This window comes from Chanodichthys erythropterus, chromosome 1, assembly GCF_024489055.1.
Source record: "Chanodichthys erythropterus isolate Z2021 chromosome 1, ASM2448905v1, whole genome shotgun sequence".
NCBI classification, from domain to species: Eukaryota; Metazoa; Chordata; class Actinopteri; order Cypriniformes; family Xenocyprididae; genus Chanodichthys; species Chanodichthys erythropterus.
The window spans coordinates 34288223-34315337 of NC_090221.1; the positions used below are offsets into that span (position 1 = coordinate 34288223).

Sequence of the window (27115 nt, forward strand, 5' to 3'; positions counted from 1 at the left end):
GCAGATTCTACTGTGGAAAGTAGTATTAACTGGTGATAGTATGTGTTACCCAGGATGATAGAATGCTACGTTGGCAAGTAACTGAATGTCAGTTAGCCTGTACCTTAACTTAGAATCTTGCAGTCAACACAAACGGTGGATCTGAAAAGGTTATTATAAAAAGGTTATTATATTTATTTATTTAGATTTGTTTCCTTGTGGCAGAGTATTTTTTGTTAGTATAAATACTAATGTACATAATAATTTCTGTTAATAAAATGTTTGGTTGTGCAGCATTACACAGTCTCAGGTTTTTATTTTTACTTTTTGAGAGTAATTTTTGAGATGTTATACTAGCTCTTTAGGGACAGTATGGATGGTATATCGGGGTCAGGAATCCTGACTCATAATACAATATAATGAGATGAAGTAGATTCACTTCTGTATTGTGATATTCTGTATTGCCAACAGTCAGGGTGGTGGGGGGGGTGTCCCCACCAAAGCTGAGACCAAACCTACGCCCATGACTTTCTCTCATCAGTCCAGTGATCTTGAGCGGTAACCCAACATTATAATGGAGAGAACATGCTGTTTAACAGCAGCAGTTTAGATTAATATTCATGAGCTAAGATATGACTATTTAACATCACCTCAACCACATGTGTGGATCGAAGAGATGCTCCTGGTTGAATGGTTGACACACGTGTTTCTTGTCCTATTTAGACTCTAGTTCAGTGGTTCTCAACCATTTTTGTCACAAAGGCTCCCTATTGTCCAGGGTAATAATTCAAAGACCCTCATATTGGCTGGGATATTTCTGGTATTTCTGCTGTAATTATGTCCCCTGTGGCTGCCACAAACACGTTAAACCTGCATTGAGTTACTGTGGTGCTAATTAAACCTCAGAAAGATGCTGATAGAGTTAAATATTTGACCTTTAACTAGATGTTATTCTGTTGTTAACTAACTTAAATGGTAAATTTAGTTTGTTATCATTAAACTGCTGCTCCGGCATGACAACAGTTGATCTGAAAGACAATCTGACCATACAAGATGAATTGCATGTTTGCATACTTGTGTTTCCTCTCTCTTCCTCGCACACACATACAAACATTTCTATTTCTAGATCTGTCTTCTTTTCTGCTCTCAGATCTGGGTATTTATCTGAGGAACAAGGACACCCTCTGAGCATATGTATGTGTGTGCGTTATCAGTTTCTATCAGTCAGGTGGATTATTCTGAAAAGCCATTTCCCTCCTGACACTTGCCAATTTTGAGTTTGCAGGTTTGCGCTGATGTTAGTGGAAATAGAAGTGACATGTTTCTGTCACAGAACTATAACAATACAATTCAGCTGAATTATTGCACTTTAACCAACACACACACTTCAGTTTGTCTCCTGCAGACTTTCTCATTTATACTGAAGTTGAACATTCTCTTGTTCTGTGCAAGTAGCTGATATGGTAATATTTGAAGATGCTTTCACTGAGGTCATTTTTGTAAGTGCAGCAGTGTGATTGCACATTAATATTGGCTGTGTGTGTATGTTTGTGTGTTCTTGTATACATGGTTTATTAGGACACTTCCTGTGGATCAGACTGTTTAATGACAAAACAAGCTTATAAAATTCATACACTACATGGATGAGTACATAGTACATAATACATAGTCCTTTAATTGGACCCCACAAGAATATAGTCTTTTATATGAGACTAAATGTTGACTCAATTTACTCTCGTCCTTCCCTACACTATACCTAAACCTACCCTTCGCAGGAACCTGTCCTTAAGAAACTTAAGATGCGTTTTTAAAATGTTTTAACATTCTTATAGAACCATATAACATTCTTATATATATATATATATATATATTTTTTTTATTTTATTTTTTTTTTCTTCCTGTATATATTCCTGTGATGGGTAGGTATAGGGATAGGTTCCTGAATGTTGTCTTTGTGGGGTCCGACTAAAGGAGTGTTTGTCTTGTGTAGGGTCATGGGGATTCTGTATTTTATTTTATTTTATTTTATTTTATTTTATTTTATTTTATTTTATTTTATTTTATTTTATTTTATTTTATTTTATTTTATTTTATTTTATTTTATTTTATTTTATTTTATTTTATTTATTTATTTTTTTTATACCGCTTGTCCTTTGTAGGGTTGTGGGGGTTTTATTATTTTCTATTTATTTATTTATTTTGTTTGTTTTATTTTATTTTACAAACTGCTTGTTCTATGTAGGGTCATGGGAATGCTGGAACCTATTATTTTATATTACATTATATTATATTATATTATATTATATTATATTATATTATATTATATTATATTATATTATATTATATTATATTATATTATATTATATTATTTAATTTTATTTATTTATTTGTTTATTTTATTTTATTTTATCCTTATATTTATATTTTATATTGTGGAGTCGTGTGGATGCTGTAGCCTTATTTACTGTTTTTTTCAGTTGCTAACAAGCATTGTTTAATACCGAAACCACATTTTCAAAACTCTTCACACAGTCTGCATTACCAGCATAAATGTTGGCCAAACAGTTTATCTCACCTACAAAACTCACTCAGACCAACATAACACTGGCAACAATTCTCATTCAGAAAACACACATTTCATTCACAACACACTGACCTGAAACACTAACAACAGGAAGCATTACATAATTGATGAACTTTTCTTTTTTAAAGTTTCAATGATTTTCCAAATAAATCAGTTCTTCATATAGAATACTGTAACACAATTTCACTTTATTGAAAGCATTTGTAACACAAATGAATCAGAAATTACAGTTTTTTTTACAATCGCTAGGACACATTTCTCAATACTTAGGTCACTTTTTCAGAACTCTTCACACAGTTCTCCTAACCAACTTTCATCTTGGCACAGCAGTTCATTTCACATTCAAAATGCACTAAATCTACCAAAACTCTTCATTCATGTCTCAAATCAACTCATTCTTCCAGAACACTAGCAAAGGTTTTCACCAAGCAAATACACTTCGTCACTCATAAAACATCGACCTAAAAACACTAACATCAGTTAGCATTATACAAAGTTTTCTTTTTTAAAATTTCTTTATAAAACAAGAATGACACTCTCTACTGCTTATAATTCAACGCAGTACATGTTACATGGTCCACGTTTACATTACAGAACAAAATTATTCCTAAGTTTCCCCTTTTGAATGGATGGTAATGCAACTAAAAGACTAATGCTTGTGTAGGGGTTCAGTTTCATCAAATTGTTTTGATAGTATTTGATTTTTTAGTTTCAGAATATATTTCATAACTATATTACTGTAGAAATGTAGCAAATTTCTGTCTTATTCAGTTTGTATTATGTTATTGTTTTGAACATAAGTTTAACAGTTTTAAAAACAGTATGTAAGCATGTGCAAATTGGCCTGTACGTACAAAGAGTTTTGGCAGTTGTTGTGTCTGAGTGAGAAAAGAATTCATGAAATCTGAGAGATGTAGTCATTGAATGCATTTTGTGCCAAAGCAATGATAATTGATCCTCAGTTTAGCCCACATAGACTTCTGTTGTGCTCACTGTGTGAAGAGTTTTGCAAAATTGACATTATTAAGAAATGTGTCCTAGCGTCTGTAAAAAAACTGTAATCAAAAATTCATTTTTTTATATGAATATAGAACTTGAAAATTATAAAATTATAAATATATAGGGAAAAAAATCCAGGGCTGCAATGATAATAAAAAAAGAATAAATAAAGTACATTCTACACATTACTGTAACAACATGTGTAGTTGTTCATTATAGTAAATTACAGTGATGTACACATGTACAATGTACAGTGATGTAGTGGGGCAGAACACCTGGGTGGAATTTCAGCTAAAATTGCAATTAGCTTGTAATGATTATTTTTTTTTTTACATTTTTGGCTATACAATTGAGAATATCTTAAAATAATTACTGCACAAATGCTTGGAATTTGCCATCATTCTGTTTTGAATGTGTTTTTAATCATTTTGAATGCAGTGTGTTAGCATTAGAAAAATGTGCTGAAAATACATAGTATTTTGCATGTTGTGGAGTACGAATAAGAAAAAAGTTCCTGAATTTTGAAAAGTGTGGTCACTGAATGCATTTTGTCTGAAAGCAATGAAAAATGGTTCACAGTTTGGTCTGCATTGACTTCTGTTTCGCTGACTGTGTGAAGAGTTTTAAAATGTGGTTTCGGTATCGAACAATGCTTGTTAGCAACTGAAAAAAAAACTGTATTTTTATTCACTTTATATTGTGACTTTTATATTATAAACAGAAAGCAAACATTTAAACTTAAAGTTTAGCAAATGCATTATATACTTCAGTTTACTTGAAGGTCTTTGGGAAAGTGGTGAGATATACTACAGCAAATTGTTCAAAGAAATAAGCTACAGATTTAACGATTATCGAAATAGTTGTTAGTTTTGGCCTACATTTATGCCACACTTTTTGATTTTCTTCTTAGAGGTTTCATAGATTTACTGCAGCGGCTGTTTCGCCAGTTTCAAAGAGTCTGTCAACTGGCTAATCTTCAGTCATTTCTTATTAAAAATACACTTTATTAATGTCTTTCCCAGTCCACCATATTTTCTGGACACACAGACAGACACATGCTGAAGGTAATCTCCATAATCCTCCCTACTGGCAGTGTGTGTTTCTGCTGCTTTATGAATAGTGTAAACCAGAGTTATGATTGCGATACAGAACACAAACATACACACGCAGATGTGATGTATCATAGCACAGATATATCTGCCTTCCTCCAATAGAATAGAGGAATTACACTGCTGTGTTATCTGCTTCCTGCTCAGAAGTGTGATTCACACAACTACCAAAATAATCCAACACTTTCAGATAGAGACACAAGCAGGATTATATAGGGGAGAAGCTGTGTGTGTGTGTGTGTGTGTGTGTGTGTGTGTGTGTGTGTGTGTGTGTGTGTGAGAGAGAGAGAGAGAGAGTTATAGTGCTGTAAGATTGAATATAGATCAAATAACAAGACTGCATCGAAATTGCTTGCATTGCAGTCAATAGAGCTGTTGCTTCAGCTGAAAGATGCCCTGTTAAATAATTGCATTTACATGGATTTATTTTTGTGCATTTTTATATATTTAAAAAAAAAAACTCCTTGCATCTTGTGATGTTTCTGGCTTACAACACATCTTTTATTTCTAGCCATATGTATACTGTTAAAAGGGGTTTGCGGTTCTGAAATATCTCACAAAGTCAGATTTTGCACCAGTGCAGTTGAAAATAGAAGTAAGAAGTTTGATTGGTCTGTGAGGTAGTGCCTACTTCCTGCGTAGTCATGTTAGCGTTATTCTTCCAGTTTCTCAATAGTTCATTTCTGAATACACTGGAGATTTTTTGTCTCTTTTTCCAATAGAAATATAGAAACTGTAGGGGTGTGCCCGAAGCCGAATACCTTATTCGAAAAGGCACGGATAATGGTTTCAAAACGAATAACGGATAACGAATAATTCTGCCGAATAATATTCAGCTGAGACTAAAACTGGTGAGCTAAGGCATCATAGTGCGATACTCTAAAATCACTATGCATACGCAATAATGAGTGTGTGAAGCGAATGCGTGTGAACTTTATGAATGAATTGAGCGCAAATCAAATAACCACATTGCTGTTGCCTCTCCGTGCGTCTATCCAAAATCAGAGCTTGACAGGAGTAATGGCGACTAAAATACATCATACACATGTTCTACTGTTTAATATGTACATGTAATTGATGTAAACCTTGCACGATATGATACACGAATGAATGGAATTAGATCGCAAATCAAATAGCCGCGCTCCGTTTCTGAGAAACAAACCTGCTCTCTGTCAAGATAATCAATATATATTTTCTACTAGGTCTATGTTTGCTCCTTTAACTGTTGCTGGTTCGAGAGGCACATTTGTTTAGTGAAGTTCAAAAGAGAGTCTCTTATGGTAAAGAGAAGGTTTGAATTCATTCAGCACCTTCAATTCATTCAGTCGTGAATGACAGTCACTAAATTACTAAACGTTTGCCATGAAATCACTCTGCTTGTACGATCATTTATTATTATTATTATTATTTTAATTATTATCTAATTTTATATTTAGAAAACTGAATAGGGGAAAATAGTCTTGAAACAAATATTTTTCCATGCTGTTTTCTTTTCCCTCACTTTTCCAGACCTGGGGCCTCATTTATAAAACTTTGCGTAGATTTCATCCTAAAAGTGTACGTATGCGCAAAAGCTAGATTCTGCGTACGCACAAAAATATTCAGATTTATAAAACCATGCGTACGCCACAACCTGCGCACAAATCCCTTTATAAATCCCAGTCAGCGGAAGATTGTGCGTACGTGCATCTCCACCCCGTCTCCTCCCCGAAATCACCATATATGGAGCTTATGACGGCTAGTTTTACTATGCATAACCTCATCTGCATATCATTTCCATGCATGTTCCCATCCACGTGACACCATGGTTAACACCGTCAAAGGACTAAAAATGCCATTTGTGCAATATACTACATTGATAAAAATCATCCAATATCCTCTAAACAAAATTGTATCAAATGCTTCAGATAAAGGTTTGAGAATAGAGTTGTTTCATTCATTTCCACTGACCAAATAGTATTTTAATAGTTTTAAACAATTCAAATCAAATTTATGCAGTTTACTGATAAGGTGATTATATATTTTAGGATGTTTATAGTCTATTTTTAGTGGAAACAGATCGGCCTGCTAATTTATTGCATAGTCTTTCTCGGCGCATCACTGACAAAGTATTTTAAAAAAGGAAGCGTGCAAATCTTGCCGTTTTCTTCAAATTATATCCTTCATATACAGTGGTAATTGTTTGAAGATCCTTCACACGACATCAACACCTCCGTGCAGCTGCGGTTATACAGTAAGCTATTATCATTGGATCTCTTCAAACCTTTGCGTGGGAACTGGCGTACGCACAAAACGGGTCTGGAAACGTGAGTACGCCAGTTCCCACGCAAAGGTTGTGATCTATAAAAACAAACTTGATGGGAGAATGTGCGCACCTTTAAGCAAACTTTGAGCCGTGCGTACGCACATTCTGAATACAAAGGAAATTGGCGACACCGATGGTGAGCTGCGGGACTGACGGCAGATGAAGGAAAATCACTTTAAATCCTCATTATGAATCATAATCATAAATACAGTGCATGTTAAAAATATCAGTTTAAATAAATGAAAGAATGATTTAAACTTGCATGGAAACTCATGTTTTCATTTTGATATACACATTAACAACAATCAGTGATGCACTTAACTTCGATAATATGGCAGACACTTAAGAAAAGAATGATTTGGTAGTCGAATGATCCATTGTCCAGTTTGAAGAGATCCAATGATAATAGCTTACTGTATAACCGCAGCTGCACGGAGGTGTTGATGTCGTGTGAAGGATCTTCAAACAATTACCACTGTATATGAAGGATATAAATTGAGGAAAACGGCACGCTTTATAAATTTGACCCCTGGACATTGCATGAATCAAATTTCATAAATTTACAAACTGCATAGGAACCGGTGAGAATGCAGGGGAAGCATGATATTATACACAAACCTCTAAAATAACTATACAATGAGTGTAAATTCTATGAATGAACTGAACTGAACGCAAATCAAGCAGCCCTGTTGCCTGTTAATTCCTGTTGCATTTTCCGTACTTTCGAACTGGGCTCAGACAGTTAGAAGATATTGAGATAAATGTTATAATCATTTTTTTTTCTTTTCAGTTATACAATATTTTAGTGATATCCATGAAGAAAACAGATACATAGCCTGTAATACCATAGATAAAACGGTCTTCTCAAGTAATTGTATGAACTTTTGGTTAAAGGGCCAACCACTTCCAGTTTTATCTGAATACAGATACAGATAGGAATAATTTTGAGATTGTTACAAATACAAACACAGATACAGATAGTGGCTCCGCTGTACATCCCTAATAGAAACATTCTTAAATAAAGATACATTTACTTGAGAAGAAAAATTACTTAATAGATTGTCTTGTTTGCTAAAAAAAAAAACACAAAAACTTTTCCTTTTGAATTGTTAATTTTTCTGAGCCCACTCCTGTTTTTTCTTGTTTTAAGCACAAACTCAATTAATTTTGATGCTTTTTTCCAGAATACAAAACTAAATGTATCTTGATTTAAGAATGTTTAGATATTTTTAATGAAAAACAAGACTAAACAAGAGTGTAGTTCTACCATGATAAACCATTTAAACGGCAGTTATTTCACAGGCATATGAAGGAGTCACATGGCTATATTATAGTGTGGCAAATAATAACGAGGAAGCGACATCATTTTATTCATGCAGTTCATTTAGAGAGGTTCTCTGAAACAAGTCTCCATTATGGTAAAAACTCACATTCTCATTACGACAAAAGTGTCAAATTGCTGCCCTACGGCAATGTTCAATTCCTCCTTGTAAATTCAGAAATGTCGATTCAGAAGAGAATTAATTTAACACACGACCCCGATGTTTGTCAAAACCACTAGCTTATTATGCCTGGAAGTTTCTCCTGCAGTCTTGGGAAAAAATCACTGACATTTCTGATTCAGACGCCAATAAAATTACCTTAAACCCCCACAAAAAACAACTACATCTGAAAAAAGCTCTTGATTTTATTCTGCTGAGGTTTCTCTTCTGTTTCAAGCACGCATACACTTCATAAAAAAAGAATAATCACAAATGAGATCTCTTTTATATCTCAACTATTTCTCCTAGATCTGCTCCACATTAATTCTGTGACTATGTCAGTGAATCTGTCATTTTAGGAGAAACATCTTTATGCTTAAATGAAACAGGCCAGTGAACTCCATTACGTCTCATGCATCGTGAAAGAAAAGCTTCTGAGCATTAAAATGTTCTTCATCTGATCTCTGACCTGTGTCTGTCTTTTCTCTCTTTCTCTCTCTTAAACTGTTTAGTCTGTCTTTACTGGGACTATAAATGTTTCTTTTCTACGTTTATAAATGAAGTGAATGGAAATGAATATTGTTTAAAGAGCTGAATGTAATCAGTGTTCCTCAGTTCAGTGTCTCCTGCACAACTATTGTGAAGTCAGACAGATAAATATATCATCAATGCACAGATGTGCTCATTTATCTGTGTGCTTGTGTGTTTGTTTAGGCTGCAGCGATGCTGATTTGAGAAGTTTAGCATCCAGACTCAAAGACTGGTTTGGGGTTTTGCACACAGATGCCAACAGAGACCTGAAGACCACCACGAGCGATGCTGCACAAGGACGTAAGTGAGCGTCTGTGTGTTTGAATATGGTAAAAATGTATTCAATTGAAGCTCAGAGTCACAACTATAGCTTTATAACCGATATAGATACTGATTATTTGCATGTTTATATGCCTGATATCCGATATGCAGAAGTGATGTTTATTTATTCTTTTACTTCTGTTTTGACACAACAGCTCTGAACTGAACAAACCTTTTTATTCATAACACTTTTATCCTCCTTGCATGCAAAACAAAACAACTTTAATTTCTACATCATTGAATAGATGGTTCTGAAATAGTGCAAAATAAATAAATAAAGTGCACTGTCACTGAAGTGTCTTTTTAAACAAAAGCTTTGATCAGGTAAGTAAACAGGTAACAAATAAAGCATGTGAAAATAATTATAACAAATTAACTAATTAAACAAACATAAAACATTCTAAACTGCCTGAATTAAAACAAGCATTGCTACTTTAGTGTAGCTTAGTACTCCTAGTTGCGACTTTTTATTTATAACAACAGCAGCAACACTGATATTAACATTAGGCATAAATAGGCAACAAGTTTTAAAAGGTTTACGTGTTATTATAGGCTAAAGAGTGAAAACTATGGAAGCTTGTTTCTGCCTCTAAATAAAAAATAAAAAAGGTAATTTCGATTTTTTATCTCACAATTCTGACTTCTTAACATGTAATTGTGAGTTATAAGTCAGAATTGTGAGAAATAAACTCGCAATTCTGAGTCATCAGTCGTTTTTCCCTGACAGTAGCACATTATAACATGCAATTGCGAGTTTATATTTTCACAATTCTGACTTTATAAACTACCAATTTTGACTTTATTTCTCGCAATTCTGACTTTACATCACACAATTCTGACTATAACTCACAATTCTGAATTTATATCAGACAATTCTGACCATAACTCACAATTCTGACTTTATAATCCGCAATTCTGACTTCTTAACATGTAATTGCAAGTTATAAAGTCAGAATTGTGAGAAATAAACTTGAAATTCTGAGTCAACGTCAGTCTTTTTTCCCACACAATAGCACATTGTAACATGAAATTGCAAGTTTATATTTCATAATTTTGACTTTATATCACACAATTCTGACTTTATAACACAATTCTGAGAAAAAAGTCAGAATTGTGAGATATAAACTCGCAATTGCGAAAAAAAAAAAGTCTGAATTGTGAGATAAAAAGTCAATTACCTATTTATTTTTTATTTCATGGTGGAAACAAGCTTCCACAGAAAACAACTACTTTGCTGGAACAAGTATACATTGTCAGGAAAATAACAAACAAAACAATACATATCGAATACATCATTGCAATTAATGAATCCATCTCAACTGGCATGTTATCAGAATTATTAATAATGTTTATTAATAATGTTAAGTATATTATGTAATACCTGCTGACAAAGCATTGTTTTTTTCTATACATTTACTCAGAACTTTTTAGAACTGACTAAATTAAAATTATTATTTATTATAATTATTATTTATTTTAATTGTTTATTGGATCCATCCACCACCAGTATGAACCTGACCATCTCTCTCTCCTGTAGGTTTCGACACAAGCATTTTACCCATCTGTAAAGATTCCCTTGGGTGGATGTTCAACAAGCTGGACATGAACTACGACCTCCTTCTCGACCAATCAGAGCTCAGCGCCATTTACCTTGACAAATACGAGCTTTGCATGCGTCCGCTGTTCAACTCCTGCGACTCCTTTAAAGACGGAAAGCTGTCCAACAATGAGTGGTGTTACTGTTTCCAGAAACCTGACGGTGAGATTTGCAAAAAAAATTAAAAAATTAAAAAAATGTATGAGCCTATTGGGCTCAGTAGATGATCTTAAGATATATTTCATAATTTCAATTAGAAATGTCACAGAAACACAGTTTTAAATGTGTGTTTCTTCAGGCATGCCATGTCAGAATGAGATGAACAGGATTCATTCTCAAAGCCGAAGGAAGACACTGATAGGTGGGTGGATTTGATGAACAGGTGTTAGCTCCTCCCTGACCAATCAGACATGACTTCATGCATATTCATTTCTTGTGATCTTACAGGCTCTTGTTTCATGATGGAAAAATGGCATTTTTTAGTTATAAAAATAGTAATTTTTTAGTTATAGTTATAGTTGGTATGTGATTGTGTTTATGATTGCTGTATTCATCTGGTTTGTGTGATTCTCTCTGTCTGTAGGGACGTATGTACCGCGCTGTACTGAAGACGGTTATTTTAAGGCCACTCAGTGTCATGGCAGCACCGGCCAGTGCTGGTGTGTCGACAAATACGGCAACGAGATTGCAGGATCCCGCAGACAGGGAAACCCTACCTGTGGTACACACACTAAAACACACACACACACACACTCACACACACACATGTAGTACATCTGTACTACACACTCAGATATATACACCAGTGTTATTTTAGTATCATTTTCTCTATATATTTTAATAAAACATTTTTGAATTTGATTTTTATATTTTCAGTTTTCATTTTCATTTTATTTTAGGTGTTTGTTATGTGCTTTTGCTATTTTTATTAGTTTTTTAAAATGCCCATATATACTTCATCAAAGTAACATTTTTCATTTTTAAGTTAAAATGTTTTAATCTAATAGATTTATATTTTATTTTAGCTTTATTTCAGTTACTGTAAACAATTTTATGTTATGTGCTTTTGTTATATATATATATATATATATATATATATATATATATATATATATATATATATATATATATATATATATATATATATATATATATATATATATAAATAAAATTAGAAATGTTGCCTTGACAACTAACTGAAATAAAATAACTTTAAGTTGAAGTTTTTCATCTAATATACATTTTGTTTTATTTCAGCTTTATTTCAAGTTTTATTTTGTGATTTTGTCATTTTTATTAGTTTTTGTTTTATTAAATATTTCTTTTTAACTTTAATTAAATTTTTAATACATAATTTTAGTACTTCTGCTTATTTCATTTAGTTACCAAGCCAACATTTCTATTTTTCTTTAAGTTTTTATTTTATTTTTTTCTAACATTAATATTTTATTTTATTTCAGCTTTAATTTCGAAAACAATGTTTCTTAGTAGTCTTAGTTTTAGTTAACAATAACAGAACTGATATATACACACACTTTTAATCTTGATGTGTGTGTGGTTCTGACATCTAAAGCTCCATTATTCAACAGTGTTCTTTCAAAATGTATAAAATATTTTATATATAATGAATGATCTTCCTCAGAACACACACACTATCTATCCGCCTGACATCTTCCCTTTCATCTGCTTGTGTGTGTAGAGGAGGATCAGGAGACGTCTGGAGATTTCGGCAGCGGCGGTGCAGTGATTCTACTAGACGATCAGGAAGAGTCTCCGCAGCGTGGGCGGGGTCGACAGAAAGAGAGGCGGGGTCGGCTCCACCCCCGCGGGGCGATCGAGGATGACGAAGACGGAGAGGATGACGAGATTGGCTACGTCTGGTAGCTCCGCCCACCCATCTTCCGTTAATTAACCAGGGACCCATGTTAAAATGCACAGTTCTGAAGCCATTCCAGCTCCGCCCCTCGGACACGCTCCCTTCCTCCTGCCCCGCTCTCATTCTGGATCTGAACTTGTCCTCCTCATTCTCCCTTTCTTTAGCCACCTCTTCATGTTCTGTCCTCTGTTTTCCCTCGTTCAAACACTCCCGGTCGCTCTAGTATTCTAGATGCCTCTTTGTGGCTCTAGACGGTTAGACGTGCATGACGAGATTGTTCAGCATTTCTGGGGCTTCTTACCAGTTCTACGTAAGATCTTTTAAAAGGGTTCGTTCTCAGTGGTGGTATGCATGAACTCCACTGCAGAATGCATGAAACGACGGCTGAGACCTTTGAGGGTGAGGATCAGGTGGGCTTAAGCCAAACGCGCACTACAAGACTGAAGCTCATCATGCTTTCATGTTTTAAATCTGCCACAAGAGGCTGCAGATCATAGCGAACTCACAGCACGTGCTCGTCATTGATGGTCTCTTTTGCAACTAGTTAGAGATCCTATAATACATTTAAAACTGGTTAAAATCTGAGCAAAGAGCAACAACATAGAGATAATGAGATTGCGAGAGAGCATAAAAGTAGGGTGAGGCATTTGAAAATGCATATTTCTGGTTTCTTTTAAATGTTCACATCCATGCAAAAATGACCTCCAACCCTTCCTCTATGTGGTTTGTCACTTGTATGAATTAGTTTGTGAGGATGAGAGAGAGTTTGTGCAGGATGATCTTGTAATTGACGCATATTGACTGTGATAGGTTGAGTATAGTGACACAAAAACAACACAAAACACCAGAAACTGTGAGTGCACAGGATGATGAGCTTCAGTCATGTTGTGTGTGCTTGACTTTATGCTGCTTTCACGTCATTTCACAATTACTGTAGTTAGAAGTAGAAAAAAACATTCACAAGTTGATTTTTTTCACTATTTTTCACTTGTTTTACAGTTGATAAATTGTTTTCTTGTTTTCTGAGAAATTGATTAAAAATTAAGCGAGTTCATTCTTAAACAATCTGCCAATGGGATCAGAAAAATGTAAAATAATATAATTTTAATTAATCTTTTTTTTTTTTTTTTTTTTCATTTGAATAAATTTCAAGTTTATTTTTCTGACCCTACAGGGGAGATATTTTTTCTTGTTTTTAGCATAATCTTGATCCAAAATCAAGCATATGTTTTTTTATCAGAAAACAAAACTTAATATCTCATGTCGTGTTGCATTTGCAGTAAATGTATCTTGATTTAAGAATGTTTAGATATTTGTATTGGAAAACAAGACAAAAATGCTGAAGAACAACAGCAGTTTTTTGTGTGTGTTGACTATTGTGACATACTGTAAAAACAAGCAAAACAGCAGCAGCTTCAACAATTAGCTAGTTATTCGACTGCCTGTTTGATATGATTTGATATTTCATTCGATTACAACCATTGTCGTCTGGAGTGTTCTTTTGTTTTTCAATATGTTGCAAAAGAATATGAACATGAATAAGTGTATTTACCATTATTGATGCCTCAGTAACAAATAACATCTGCGTCCAAGAGAATCTGGTAATTGCAGTAATTCTGACACAATGTGAATGCAGCAGTGAGCGTGTCAGCCGTGAGCCTGATATTATCATTTGTTAGCTGTTTTCAGCTGATGATTTAGTTTCAAAGTCCTTCATTCTGTTTTGTTCTGTGTTTTTTCAAGGACTATGAGTGTTTAAGTGGATCGTGACCTTTGCGTCGTCTCTCTGTGCGATACGTTCACTGAAGCTTGAGAGTTTTGGCTTGACAGAATTCAGAAGTGATCAAACGGCTCGTCAGGCTGACCTTTTCAAACCATTACCGAACGCTTCCTCTCGCCGAAAAACAGAAGGCGAATGAAAAAGCTCTCGGCGTGACGGCTGTTGTGCGCTGCGCCGTTCTGCTGCGAGATGGATTTGGTGTCGTTAGCGCATCCGTGAATTTTGAAAAACTCTGGGCCCTGGAGTCACATCCGCCTTGAATCATTCATCTCGTTCTGAATTCGTCATTTGATCAAATCTGAAATAGTTTGATCCGACCCAATCTGTCAAGTTTAAACAGTTTTATAAGCACACGCGAGAATCGTGGTTAGATTTCTGCTTTTGATTTGCATATAGGTCTGAATTTCCCAATTTTTTGGCCATCTCACCACTTGCTCAGCACCGCTGTCAATCCCACAATCCCCTGCTCGGCTCTTATAGAGAATGAACTGGAGACGGCCCCTCTTAGACCTTATCGGATGATCCAGGAGGCTCAAACACAAACACTGCAGAAGAGTTTAGTGCTGATATCAGATCACAGCAGCTTAGTTCTGTTCCTCTGACTCGTTTCTCATCTTTCCGACACGTCTTTTCTCACTCGTGTCAGTGGTGTTTTGGGGCGTTCTGGAGGTTCTCCGCAGAAGGAAATGTCTCGCTCAGTGATCATAGACGCCGCTGCAGATGGATTATATGAGCCGTTTTGCGCCCAGAGGGGAAGTTTCTGGGTGCCCCTGAGGGATCATGGGTAACAGAGGAACGAACTGATGGGCTTTTGGCTTCCTAATACCTTTTTTCTTCATTCTTTTTTTCCTGTTTTCCTCTCGGTACCATTTCATTCCCTACGGAAATTATCATTTATCTTAGAGTAAAAGACACATTTACTAGATCAACATGATTTCAGAGGAATACATAAGCATTTACTCACCCTTATGTTGTTCCAAACCTGTATGATTTGTGTTTTGCTATCTAAAAAAGCAAAAGAAGGTTTTTAAAAAATGTTTTGGCAGGTTTATTTTCTATTACAGTGAAAGCAGACAGAACAAAATGATCATAAAATCACCACAATCTTAAAAATAAAGGTTCTTTATTGGCATCGATGGTTCCATGAAGAACCTTTAACAACCGTAAACCTTTCAGTTTCACAATAGACTTTCTAGTGAAAAAAGGTTCTAGAGAATGTTCTTTACACTAACACATTGCCTACACTAGACACGAGCGGCACCGCACGACAAAACCCGTTATAATCAGTGATGCTGTCGACACTTTTGCTAGTTTAACGACAGAAAGAATTTTCTGTGCGCCAGGCTCATGGTCCAAAAGGGTTGTATCTAGTCTCTTAATGAGTCATGGGTGTGTTTTGGGCGTAACGTGCAATAAACCAATCAGAGTCTCATCTCCCATTTTCTTTAAAAGCCCTGCGCGCTTGCGTCATGGTGGATTGCTATTTACATGGCGGAATATAGACACCCTCAATCTGACAAGTCATATATGTGTGTATTCCCATGATTGGTCAGATAATTAGCCAATTTCATTAGTCATTACTGCAAATGACTATCCATTATGACATGTAGGTATTTTTTATCTTTATGTACACAATAATAATCTTTTACATTGTAATCCTTTTATTTTTAATATTTGTTATGTTTGTATGTGTGCATAGTGCACGTTGTGCACCCACCTATAGGCGCTTATTATTAACGCGCCCTTTAAATAACAAAAAGTAACATTGAGCCATTAACTTTAGAGCAGGATTTTATTGGTCAATGGCGCATTTTCCTCAAAATAGCAACACGCCAACAATGCGCCTCAACACACCTCGTTTTCAGACCAGCACACCCATGGGTGCACAGATGGGCTCGAGTGCATTTGCTATTCAAACATCGTGGCACATGACGTAAAAATGATAAGTGCGTCGGGCTGAAACGAGCAAAAAACACTTGTGTTGTGTCTGCCGCCGCGTTGTGCTGGGTGTATGATAGGGCCTTTTATGTGAGGAACAGACCTGCATTTAATCGCAAATCTCATTGCATCTTATTAAATATATTAAAACATTAAATATGATATCAAACACCACGGGCTGTCATGTGATTTGAGAGTTGTGAGAAGACATTAAGTCATGCATGTTTGGAACAACATGACAGTTTTTCTTTTGATTAATCTGAAATCTGGCTGCACGATTTGGGGAAACACCGAATTGCATTTTTTTTTCTCTGATAAAAAAAACTGTGATTTAAAATGTGACTTTAAAAAAAAGCTCCAGGTTTGCTGTGCTTGTTTGTAGGGCTGCACAATTTTGTCAAAATTTTGTCATTTTATATTAATATGTCTATAAAATATTATTAATAATAACAATGTTTATTATTATTATTATTAAAAGCTTAAAGCCCTTAAAACGTCTCTTTTGTTGACCACAGTCGGTTTATAAGTGCTTCTCATTACAAGTTTGGATTGCGTTTTAGAATAAATGCATGTTATAAGTCAGCCAAACTCATAAATTTATTTAATTAAATCACAGACTTTGTGATTTAATAATCATACTCAGTCATATTACACTTTTGGTTTTATTTTGATAAATCGTGCAGCCCTATCCTGAAATATGAGCATCAGGCTACAGGAAGTCCATCTTTCTTCCATTCTAAATCTGTCTCTCTCTTTCTCTCTGTCTCTCAATCACATTCTCATGATGAGCTGAGAGCGTCTCACACACACACACACCGTATTTGATCTCTGCAGAACTGCATCATGGACTTCTGATGATAATAATGACCTTTGACCTTTGAGGTGACCTCTCCCCTCCTCTAGTGCTGCTGTGTGTCTGATGCCTGGCCTGCAACTGTAAACTTCCCCCAGCCCGTCCCGCCCACTCCCTGTCCCGTCTCTGCCTGCTTCGCTCCTGTACAAAGGTGCAATAAAAGCTTTGTCACAATGTTTTCACTTATTTTACCGCACACACAGACACACACACACACACACACAGGTGACCCGAGCGCTCACACCTGCAGCTACAGATGATACAGTCGATGGCCATATTTGCAAGAGTTTCCTTTGTTAATTCTCTATATTTTTTACTCTGTAAAGACAATAATTAATGTGTAAAAAACAAGAAAAACGCTGAATGTTCAACTGGAGATGTAATTAATGACGTCATGTGGCTTCGTCCATTTGCCTTGCCTGAGTCTGGATGTGTAAAAACCCTCCTGTGGTCCTGAGTTCAGTGTACAGACCCTCCTCTCGCTATCTGTCTGTCTTTCTATCCGTCTGTCTCTCTTTCCACCGAAACAGTGCCGGTGTTTGCAACAAACTCTGTGCTCAATATGGGTATTTTAACAATCAAAATTGTATGACAGTCGCACAAAACTACTGAAATAAAAAGAATACCTACACTATTAAAAATAAAGGTTCTTTATTGGAATTGATGGTTACCTTTAACATCATGGAAGCTTTTCATTCCACAACACTCTTTATAGTGGAAAAAGATTCTTTAGATTTTTAGAATGTTCTTCACTCTAAAAAAAAAAGGTTTATTTAAGAAGTTTTTTCTTCTAGTGCATCGCTGCGAAAACCCTTTTTTGGAAACTTTCTCAAAAATCACTGAACCACTTCAAAATGGTAGAGTTTTTGAAGAGTTTACTGGCCAAGTGGAGCATGCTATTGGTCCTTGACCTCAAACGCCTAAATATCAGCTGATTACTCATTAGTTAATCTGGATCAGAACTAAAAAATGACCCCTTAAACCTGCTGGTTTTGATTCAGTAACATCAGATGTTTTGCAGATTCTCCCGCCAAACACCGGCACCGCTTCAGTGGTTTCTCTCTGTTTTCGTGTTTTCCCGTCATTTTCCCCTCCTGATCGAGAGTCCCAGTGGAATGTTCTTTTTCTGGGCTGATTAGTTTGCTCTGTTTGGTTTGTTTGACTTTTTCTCTCTTTTTTTTTCTCTCTCTCTCTCTTTTTTTTTTTAGTTTTAACTGTAAAATGGTTCCTTGAGAAAATGTTTGTCTGAATAAAACTGGAGTTTGTCCTCGTCCAGTTCTTCTCCATATGTGAGAGTCTTTTCTTGTGTCTCAAATCAGCTTAAGGTTTGAGAACTGGTTCTTATTTAAAAATCATAGAATTGAACAGTTTTTATGCCGTTCGGTTTCATTAACTGTTCTTGAACATCTGAAACTGTGTCGTTTAAATCCATCAACATTTTATTTTGATTTGTGTATTTAAAGTCAAACGGAAAGACACGGAAGCAGCGTTAGATCTTTTCTTCCATATTGTGACACATCAAAGTGTAATTATTGAAATCGAGTTATCAAAAAAGAAAAAAAGGTAGGGCGAGACTTGGTTCTGTACATCGGTTGTTGATTGGATGTTGAAATGTGGGCGTGGCTCTTAAAAATGGAGGTGGATCTGAATGCGAACTTACAGAAGATTGTAATAAAGGTCTGTGGTTTATGCAAACTAAACAATTGGAGAAGTCTGTCTTTTTCAGCTGAAAATCCAGTTTATTTTCATCAAACATTATGAGGTAAAAAAAAAAACACATTTAGGCTACATATTAATTGCTCATTACAGATCTATAACGAAAATAAACAGGGTGAATTTTCTTTCATGCCGAATTCTTCCATAGGTATTTCCTCAGATGTGGACTCATTTGAACATTTCCTGCAGAGCAGATTGAAATATGACTCTCATCTAGAAAAATATAATCCGTCCACCGCAACCTTAATATCATCAATGATCTCCATGTAGTGATGTATTGATTGTTGTCTGAGACACTATTTCCCATGGATACGCCCTCAGAACGACACGCTCATGAGCCACACGTATCCGTCAAAGCTAATGATCTCCAGCGGACACGGCCGACACAGTTCCTTTGTCTTCATTTGATAAGCTTTATTCACCCATTGATTTCATAAGACCCGATTTATACGCTTTAATTCATTAGGCCGGCAGGAAAATCCATTATTTTGTCAGTCACTCTTCCTTTGCGTCTCTGTGTCGCCCACTCGTTCTCTCTCTCTCTCTCTCTCTCTCTCTCTCTCTCTCTCTCTCTCTCTCTCTCTCTCTCGTCTCACTCCATTTAGGACGTGCTAAACGATATGATTTCAGTGGGATTCTAGAACATTCCTCTTCTTCCAGAAGTCTTTATTGAAGTGGGATCTCCTCACTCTCGGCTCCTCACCTCTGATAAAAGCAATTTCGAGCTGACAGCAGCCATGGAGTTTATTTACAGAGGGTAACGTGGGAATTTAGACCATCTGGACTCCTTAAAATACCTGCATTCAACATGTCAATTTGTCCTCTTTCAGGCTTCGTCAGAAAACAACAGAGATGTTGCACAGGTCTCCAGAGGGACTGTGGGTTGTCGCAACATATGCCAGAACGTGTGTGTATGAGTGAAACTGAGACAGCAATAATCAGTGTTATTTCCCTGTATTGTGGGCCAGTCTGACAGGGATTCAGGTTTGCTGAATTGAATTAAAAAGTAAAATTAGATTTTTAAGTTTCTTCATGTGTGTATGGAAGCCCATTTCTGCCACATGCTTTGTGAATCATAATTTTGATTTAGTATTTCATAATTTCAAGTAATTTCATAATTTCAACGTTCCATCATAATTATGAGTTTTTAATCTTAATTTTGACTTTTTAAATCATAATTTCTACTTTTTTGTCATACTTCTCAACTTTTTTTTATCTAAATACTCATTTAGCAATTAATCATTTCAATTTAGAATCTCACAATTTTGTGACTTAGTATGTCATAATTTCGACTTTTTATATGTGATTCTAATACTTTATGTCATAGATTTTACCAAAGCAAGATTTTTGGGCTTCTCTGCATATGAGAAGAGTCCTGAACTCTCAAGTCTCCATATGGCAGGATGATGCACACACTGAACTTTAATGGAGTTTCTAAAACCCTCTAGTCATGTGTTTGCCTTGGCGAATATCACTAACTAGCACAAGCTCATTCATATTGAAAGGTGGATTGTGAGGAGATAAATTCAGAGATGTTTCTGCACTAATGATGAAGTCGGCAGGTCTTTCTCGTTCAGATCGGTTGCACTAGCCACTAGAGGACGTGCTGCTCTTCCAGTCCTGCCATATTAAAGCAGAATAACGGCCTCATTCAGCCTGTCAGTAAAGCATAAAAAGGCACTGAATTCCTGCTTTCCCTCGTGTTTGACCTTCGCTGCTTGAATCGCGTGCACACACACACACACACACACACACACACACACACACAGGGCTGGATTATAGCGCGCTCCGCCTGCAGCAGTGTCAGGGCAAATTCTGCCTGCACTGGCCTGGATCTCAACCGTCTGTAAAACTCCTATTTATATTTATGACACTGACGCTCTTAAATTCTTCATTAATCCACTTAATATTTTAGAGCTGAAGCATAAAGCAGCTCTGTCAGATGTGACAGGAATGATCTCATGGAGATTATAAAGAGAACAAACAGGGAGGAAACACGCGCACACATGGATCAATGACAAGGATGTCCGAGACGATGATCTTTAAAAATGCTCATCCATTCCTTTTTTCACGTTGGTTTCATTCGGGTTTGAAATGGTTTTATACTACTTTGAAAACACAAAATTTAAATTAATGGCTCTGAAAAAAATCTACACCTTATCAGGTACCACTTTACAATAAGGTTCCATATGTTAAGATTAGTTAACTACATTAGTTAACATGAACTAATAATGAAAAATACTTCTAAAGCATTTATTAATGTAATACTCATTGTTAATGTTAGCTACTCTGAATTCAGCCTTTGATATACCAGATAAACGTTTTTTAATATTATTAGTGAGGGGGCGTGTCCATTGGCTCTTTCTCCTCCCCCTTCATGACTGGACACACCCCTACTGCTGATTGGCTCTCTCCTTTCCCATCATGAGTGGACACGCCCCCTACTGCTGATTGGCTCACTCTCTTCTCCCCCATTATAATTGGACACACCCCCTCACTCTCTCTCCTCCCCTATCATGAGTGGACACGCCCCTACTGCTGATTGGCTACAAGTGTGTTGCAGCGCTCGGTCCGATCCACTTCATCTCATAAATCACTTACTGCACCTTTAATGATCTAAGCCCAATTTATTAAAATGTTTTTACATTTTACAACACGATTGTCTTGGATTTTTTTTATTTTTTGCTTTAAAAATTACCTCTTATATTCCCAATGACCCAATGTTCCCAACACCTAGAGAGTATGTATTTTGGAAACATTTTAATGCGTTTAAATAAATGCATAGATCTGAATTTGAGCATCACATCATTGACCCTTAAACACCATCAGTGTGTGCGTGTCACATGGTGTCGGGTGTTCCCTTTTGTGCTTCTGATTCCAGGTCTGACTGCAAACACACTTCAGTCCAGATCAGTCCAGACCGAATCCTCTCTGCAGTTAATGCACCGCAAACACGTGTTATATTACAGACGTAGTGGAGGCTTAACATTTCATGCTGGTCTGTCACAGAACTACAAGCTGATGTGTTTGAGTTGAAGAAGAGTTTTTCATCGAATTTCCACGAAGATGTGATTCACTGAGTGTAAGAAACGTGTTTGAGTCCCCGGAGGGATTATATCAGTCTGAAGGCATCGTGAACTCAAGCCTGAAAGCTGAGCGGATGTCGTCTCTCACCCCTGAAATAACCCAGACACACATCCACATCCACCTGAACGACAGATAACATCCTCTGAGAGCAAATCAACCGGTATGTGTGAGTGCAATGCTCAGCCTGTCCCTGTCACTCACAATTAATGATGCTTCTTTATCAATACAGAGAGAGAAAAGAATTACCATGAAACCTAATGAAGAAATGCAGAATACTTCTAGAAATGTTTGGCTGTTGCACAGTTATTTTTATAAATACTATTTGGGCAGTATATATTAATATTTAGGCTTAAATTTAATATCTATGTATTTCTGTTGCATATGAAATTTCTATCCATTTGGATTACACAGTTGTAGGGAAGCCCATTTCTGCCACATAAGAAAAAAACATCAGGCTTTGGTAAATATTAATTATGACACAAAAAGTCATAATTTTGTCTTTTTGTCATAATTATTATATAAAAATCAAAATATAACAAAAAAAGTCATTATTATGACATACTAAGTCTAAATTATGTGATTAAAAAATTCTAAATTGACACACCAAGTCATAATTTGACTGTCATTAATTATGACTAGTCAAAATTTAGGTAAAAGTCGAAATTATTACTGTGACTCAGTATGTATTAATTTGACTTTTTATATCTATAATTTTGACTTTAATGTCATAATTATGACTCTATAAATACTCATTTTGACTGTCATAGACTTACTGTCATCATTTTGACTTTGTCAGAATTTTCACTTTTTCATGTCATAATTACGAACCTCAACAACTATCCCATAATTATGACTTAGAATGTCATAATTTACAAAAGCATTTTTTTTTTCTTATGTGGCAGAAATGTGCTTCCATAGAGTTTTAACATAAACAAACTAAAACAATGTGATGCATATTTGTCAGTCATACATAAATGAAATGGGCAAGGTTTCTGTAATATTACTAATAAACTGAATGTGTTTTTAATCCACAATATCTAGCTTTATATATCATCTATAAATCCAATTTGTTTCAAACATATATAGTTAAACTAATTAAATATTGCTTGTTCCGCAGCTATTCATATTTTAACCATGTTCATACTTCTAAACTGAATAAACTATTTGAATAAATGAATTCTGAAAATATTATTTTGAAATATTATTTATATAAAATCAAAGAGATGCAAATAGTTAATAGTAATGCACTTTTTTTTATTATTAGAAACTGTGTAATTCAATCAGTTCAAATAGTTAAATTTTAAATTTAGTCCTAAATATTTTTTGAGTGTGTACTATGATAGCAGATGGCTGCAGATGGAGACTAGAGACAGACTGGACCCGTGACAGCCGTGTGTGTGTGTGTGTGTGTGTGTGTGTGTTCCTCGTACCTGCTGATCCTTCATTCAGGTGAGTCACTCAGGAGCTTCTTTCCTTTCTTTTACTGCTAATACTTGTCAGTTCTTGTCACACACTCATATGCACAACTAATGTTAAGCTTGATTCATAACACTCAATCTAAACTTTAAACTTGACCTTTGACATCTGACCATAAGGTCAACAAGAAACCAGAAAAATTTATTCTGTTTAAATTCTTACATCATATTCCTGGTCTTATTGTGAACGATTCAGCAGTGTATGTTAGTATGAAGAAAATTGAGTATTGAACCAATAAGGATATTTCTAAAGTTCTGTGTTCTTCTAGTGTACAGTAATGCAACAACTTGTGCAGAACAAAATAATAATAGTAAAGCACTAGACTTTAATTGCAGTGATATGCAAATCTAGTTCCAACAATGACTTTAATAGACAATTCATATATAACTAAATCAAAACTGAACTGAATTGAGCTGAATAATGTTGTCTTTCGTTGAGCTGCTTCACAGCTGAAGTTGTTTTATAATTGATACATTTTGCAACATTAATACTGTTATTGAACTGAATTGAATCAACATTGAATCTAAATTGAACTGAATGACACTATTGTCTTCTCTCTAGAGCTTCTCTCTTTACATCAGAATTTGAGGAATTTTGCAACATTAACACTTATTATCCTGTTTATTAATATTAAGTTTCTTTGAAACGATCTGTATTGTGTTAAAGCACTACAGAAATAAAGGTGACTTTTGACCTTAACCCTGAACCGTAACCTTGAAAGCGCTGAATATGCGTGTGCCAAAGTTCCGAGGGTTTCCCTGATCAATTAGTCCCAGAGGAGAGACGCGCCTCTGTTGACACATTATCACATCAGTTCCTCTGCAGACAGCATCTATTAGTCTCCATTTGATCTCGTCATGTTGACATTCAGACTGATGTTGTCGGAGGAAATGCAATAGAGGCCAGATGTCTATCAAAGACAGACATGTCACCCAAACTGCTGCATCATGGGATATTTTGCATACTGACATGAGTATAGGAGGTCATATGTGTTTAGGACACATTTGAATAACTGAATTCTGCCCATTACCCAGCGTCCTCTTTGCCAGGAGATCCTGGCAGGGTCTGAAAGCTTTCGCATCTCCCCCGCAATGATCTATCATTCCTCTCGGAGTCATCTGGTACCACGCTTTTCCATTTGGAACAAATCTGTTGGCCAGAGTTTCTGCCTTGGCCCTGTTTTGGCCCAAAGGCCTCTAAAACCACCCCATAACATCTAATGAAATGATGGAGGAAGAGCAAACCAGATTAGTCCTGCTCCTGTTTGAATAATTTGGGGAGAGCTTTGGAGGAATTGCATTGATGATTGTGCTGGTCTCAAATACTTCCTGATGAGTTTATCCAGTAAACAGGTTATCCAGTAAACAAGTTAACATCTTAATCAGCTGTTTAGTTTGGAATTCGTCCCATAAAAAGCTGCATGTGTCGATTCAGAGCTCCTGAAAATAATGCAATAGAGAAACAGCATGTTGACTAAAATCAAGTCAAGCATCGATATTAATATTACTGCAATACACAGGCATTTATTTTATATTTCACGTATGTTGTTTGTGAACTTTTTGTAATACACATCATACAATAGTGAAATAGGTTATAATTACTCAAGACATCATGATAACAATTGTTGATCAGGCATTACTGCATGGGTCCTAAAGGAGACCCGCTTCTTGGGGGTCTTGATGACACCGGACACCGGAAGACTTGCGCGTTCAAGTTACAAATGGTCAATTGCCCTTAAGGTCCATTCACACCAAGGCTGATAACTATAAAGTTTCAATAATTCTTCTAATCTCTTAGAATAGTGAAGTCCGCACCACGACTATAACGTTAACGACACAGAGGAATGATGTTTTTAGAATGACTTTCAGAACTAGCTGATGAACGATACCGACAGCAAATCAAAATCCTCTTGACTTTAACACACTGGAGCATTCAAAGCGTGACTCTAATAAACAGAACGTTATCGTCCGTTGGTGTGAACGCTAATATAGCGACTATAATAAACAACATTATCGTCCGTTGGTGTGAACGCTAATATAGCGACTATAATAAACAACATTATCGTCCGTTGGTGTGAATGCTAATATAGCGACTATAATAAACAAGATTATCGTCCGTTGGTGTGAACGCTAATATAGCGACTATAATAAACAACATTATCGTCTGTTGGTGTGAATGCTAAGATAGCGACTATAATAAACAACATTATCGTCCGTTGGTGTGAATGCTAATATAGCGACTATAATAAACAAGATTATCGTCCGTTGGTGTGAACGCTAATATAGCGACTATAATAAACAACATTATCGTCCGTTGGTGTGAACGCTAATATAGCGACTATAATAAACAACATTATCGTCTGTTGGTGTGAACGCTAATATAGCGACTATAATAAACAACATTATCGTCCGTTGGTGTGAACGTTAATATAGCGACTATATTAAACAACATTATCATCCATTGCTGTGAACACTAATATAGCAACTATAATAAACAGGACGTTATCGTCCGTTGGTGTGAACGCTAATATACCGACTATAATAAACAACGTTATTGTCCGTTGGTGTGAACACTAATATAGCGACTATAATAAACAACATTATCGTCCGTTGGTGTGAATGCTAATATAGCGACTATAATAAACAACATTATCGTCCGTTGGTGTGAACGTTAATATAGCGACTATATTAAACAACATTATCATCCATTGCTGTGAACACTAATATAGCAACTATAATAAACAGGACGTTATCGTCCGTTGGTGTGAACGCTAATATACCGACTATAATAAACAACGTTATTGTCCGTTGGTGTGAACACTAATATAACGACTGTAATAAACAACGTTATCGTCCGTTGGTGTGAACGCTAATATAGCGACTGTAATAAACAATGTTATCGTCCATTGGTGTGAACACTAATATAGCGACTATAATAAACAACATTATCATCCGTTGGTGTGAACGCTAATATAGCGACTGTAATAAACAACGTTATTGTCCGTTGGTGTGAACACTAATATAACGACTGTAATAAACAATGTTATCGTCCGTTGGTGTGAACACTAATATAACGACTGTAATAAACAATGTTATCGTCCGTTGGTGTGAACGCTAATATAGCGACTATAATAAACAACATTATCATCCGTTGGTGTGAACGCTAATATAGCGACTGTAATAAACAACATTATCGTCCGTTGGTGTGAACGCTAATATAGCGACTGTAATAAACAACGTTATTGTCCGTTGGTGTGAACACTAATATAACGACTGTAATAAACAATGTTATCGTCCATTGGTGTGAACGCTAATATAGCGACTATAATAAACAACATTATCATCCGTTGGTGTGAACGCTAATATAGCGACTGTAATAAACAACGTTATCGTCCGTTGGTGTGAACGCTAATATAGCGACTATAATAAACAACATTATCGTCTGTTGCTGTGAACGCTAATATAGCGACTATAATAAACAACA

At 35.7% G+C, this 27115-nt stretch overlaps 1 protein-coding gene across 1 annotated transcript in view; it reads left to right on the top strand.

Moving 5' to 3' along the window:
- The window catches only part of spock1 (SPARC (osteonectin), cwcv and kazal like domains proteoglycan 1), a 255168-nt gene extending 242378 nt beyond the window's left edge, over positions 1-12790 (top strand). Inside the window, exons 7-11 of the mRNA XM_067388699.1 lie at positions 9172-9288; positions 10847-11068; positions 11205-11267; positions 11490-11627; positions 12606-12790. Coding sequence (XP_067244800.1) covers positions 9172-9288; positions 10847-11068; positions 11205-11267; positions 11490-11627; positions 12606-12790 — 725 coding nt within the window. The remainder of the gene's footprint in view (positions 1-9171; positions 9289-10846; positions 11069-11204; positions 11268-11489; positions 11628-12605) is intronic.
- The last annotated feature ends 14325 nt before the right edge of the window (positions 12791-27115 follow it).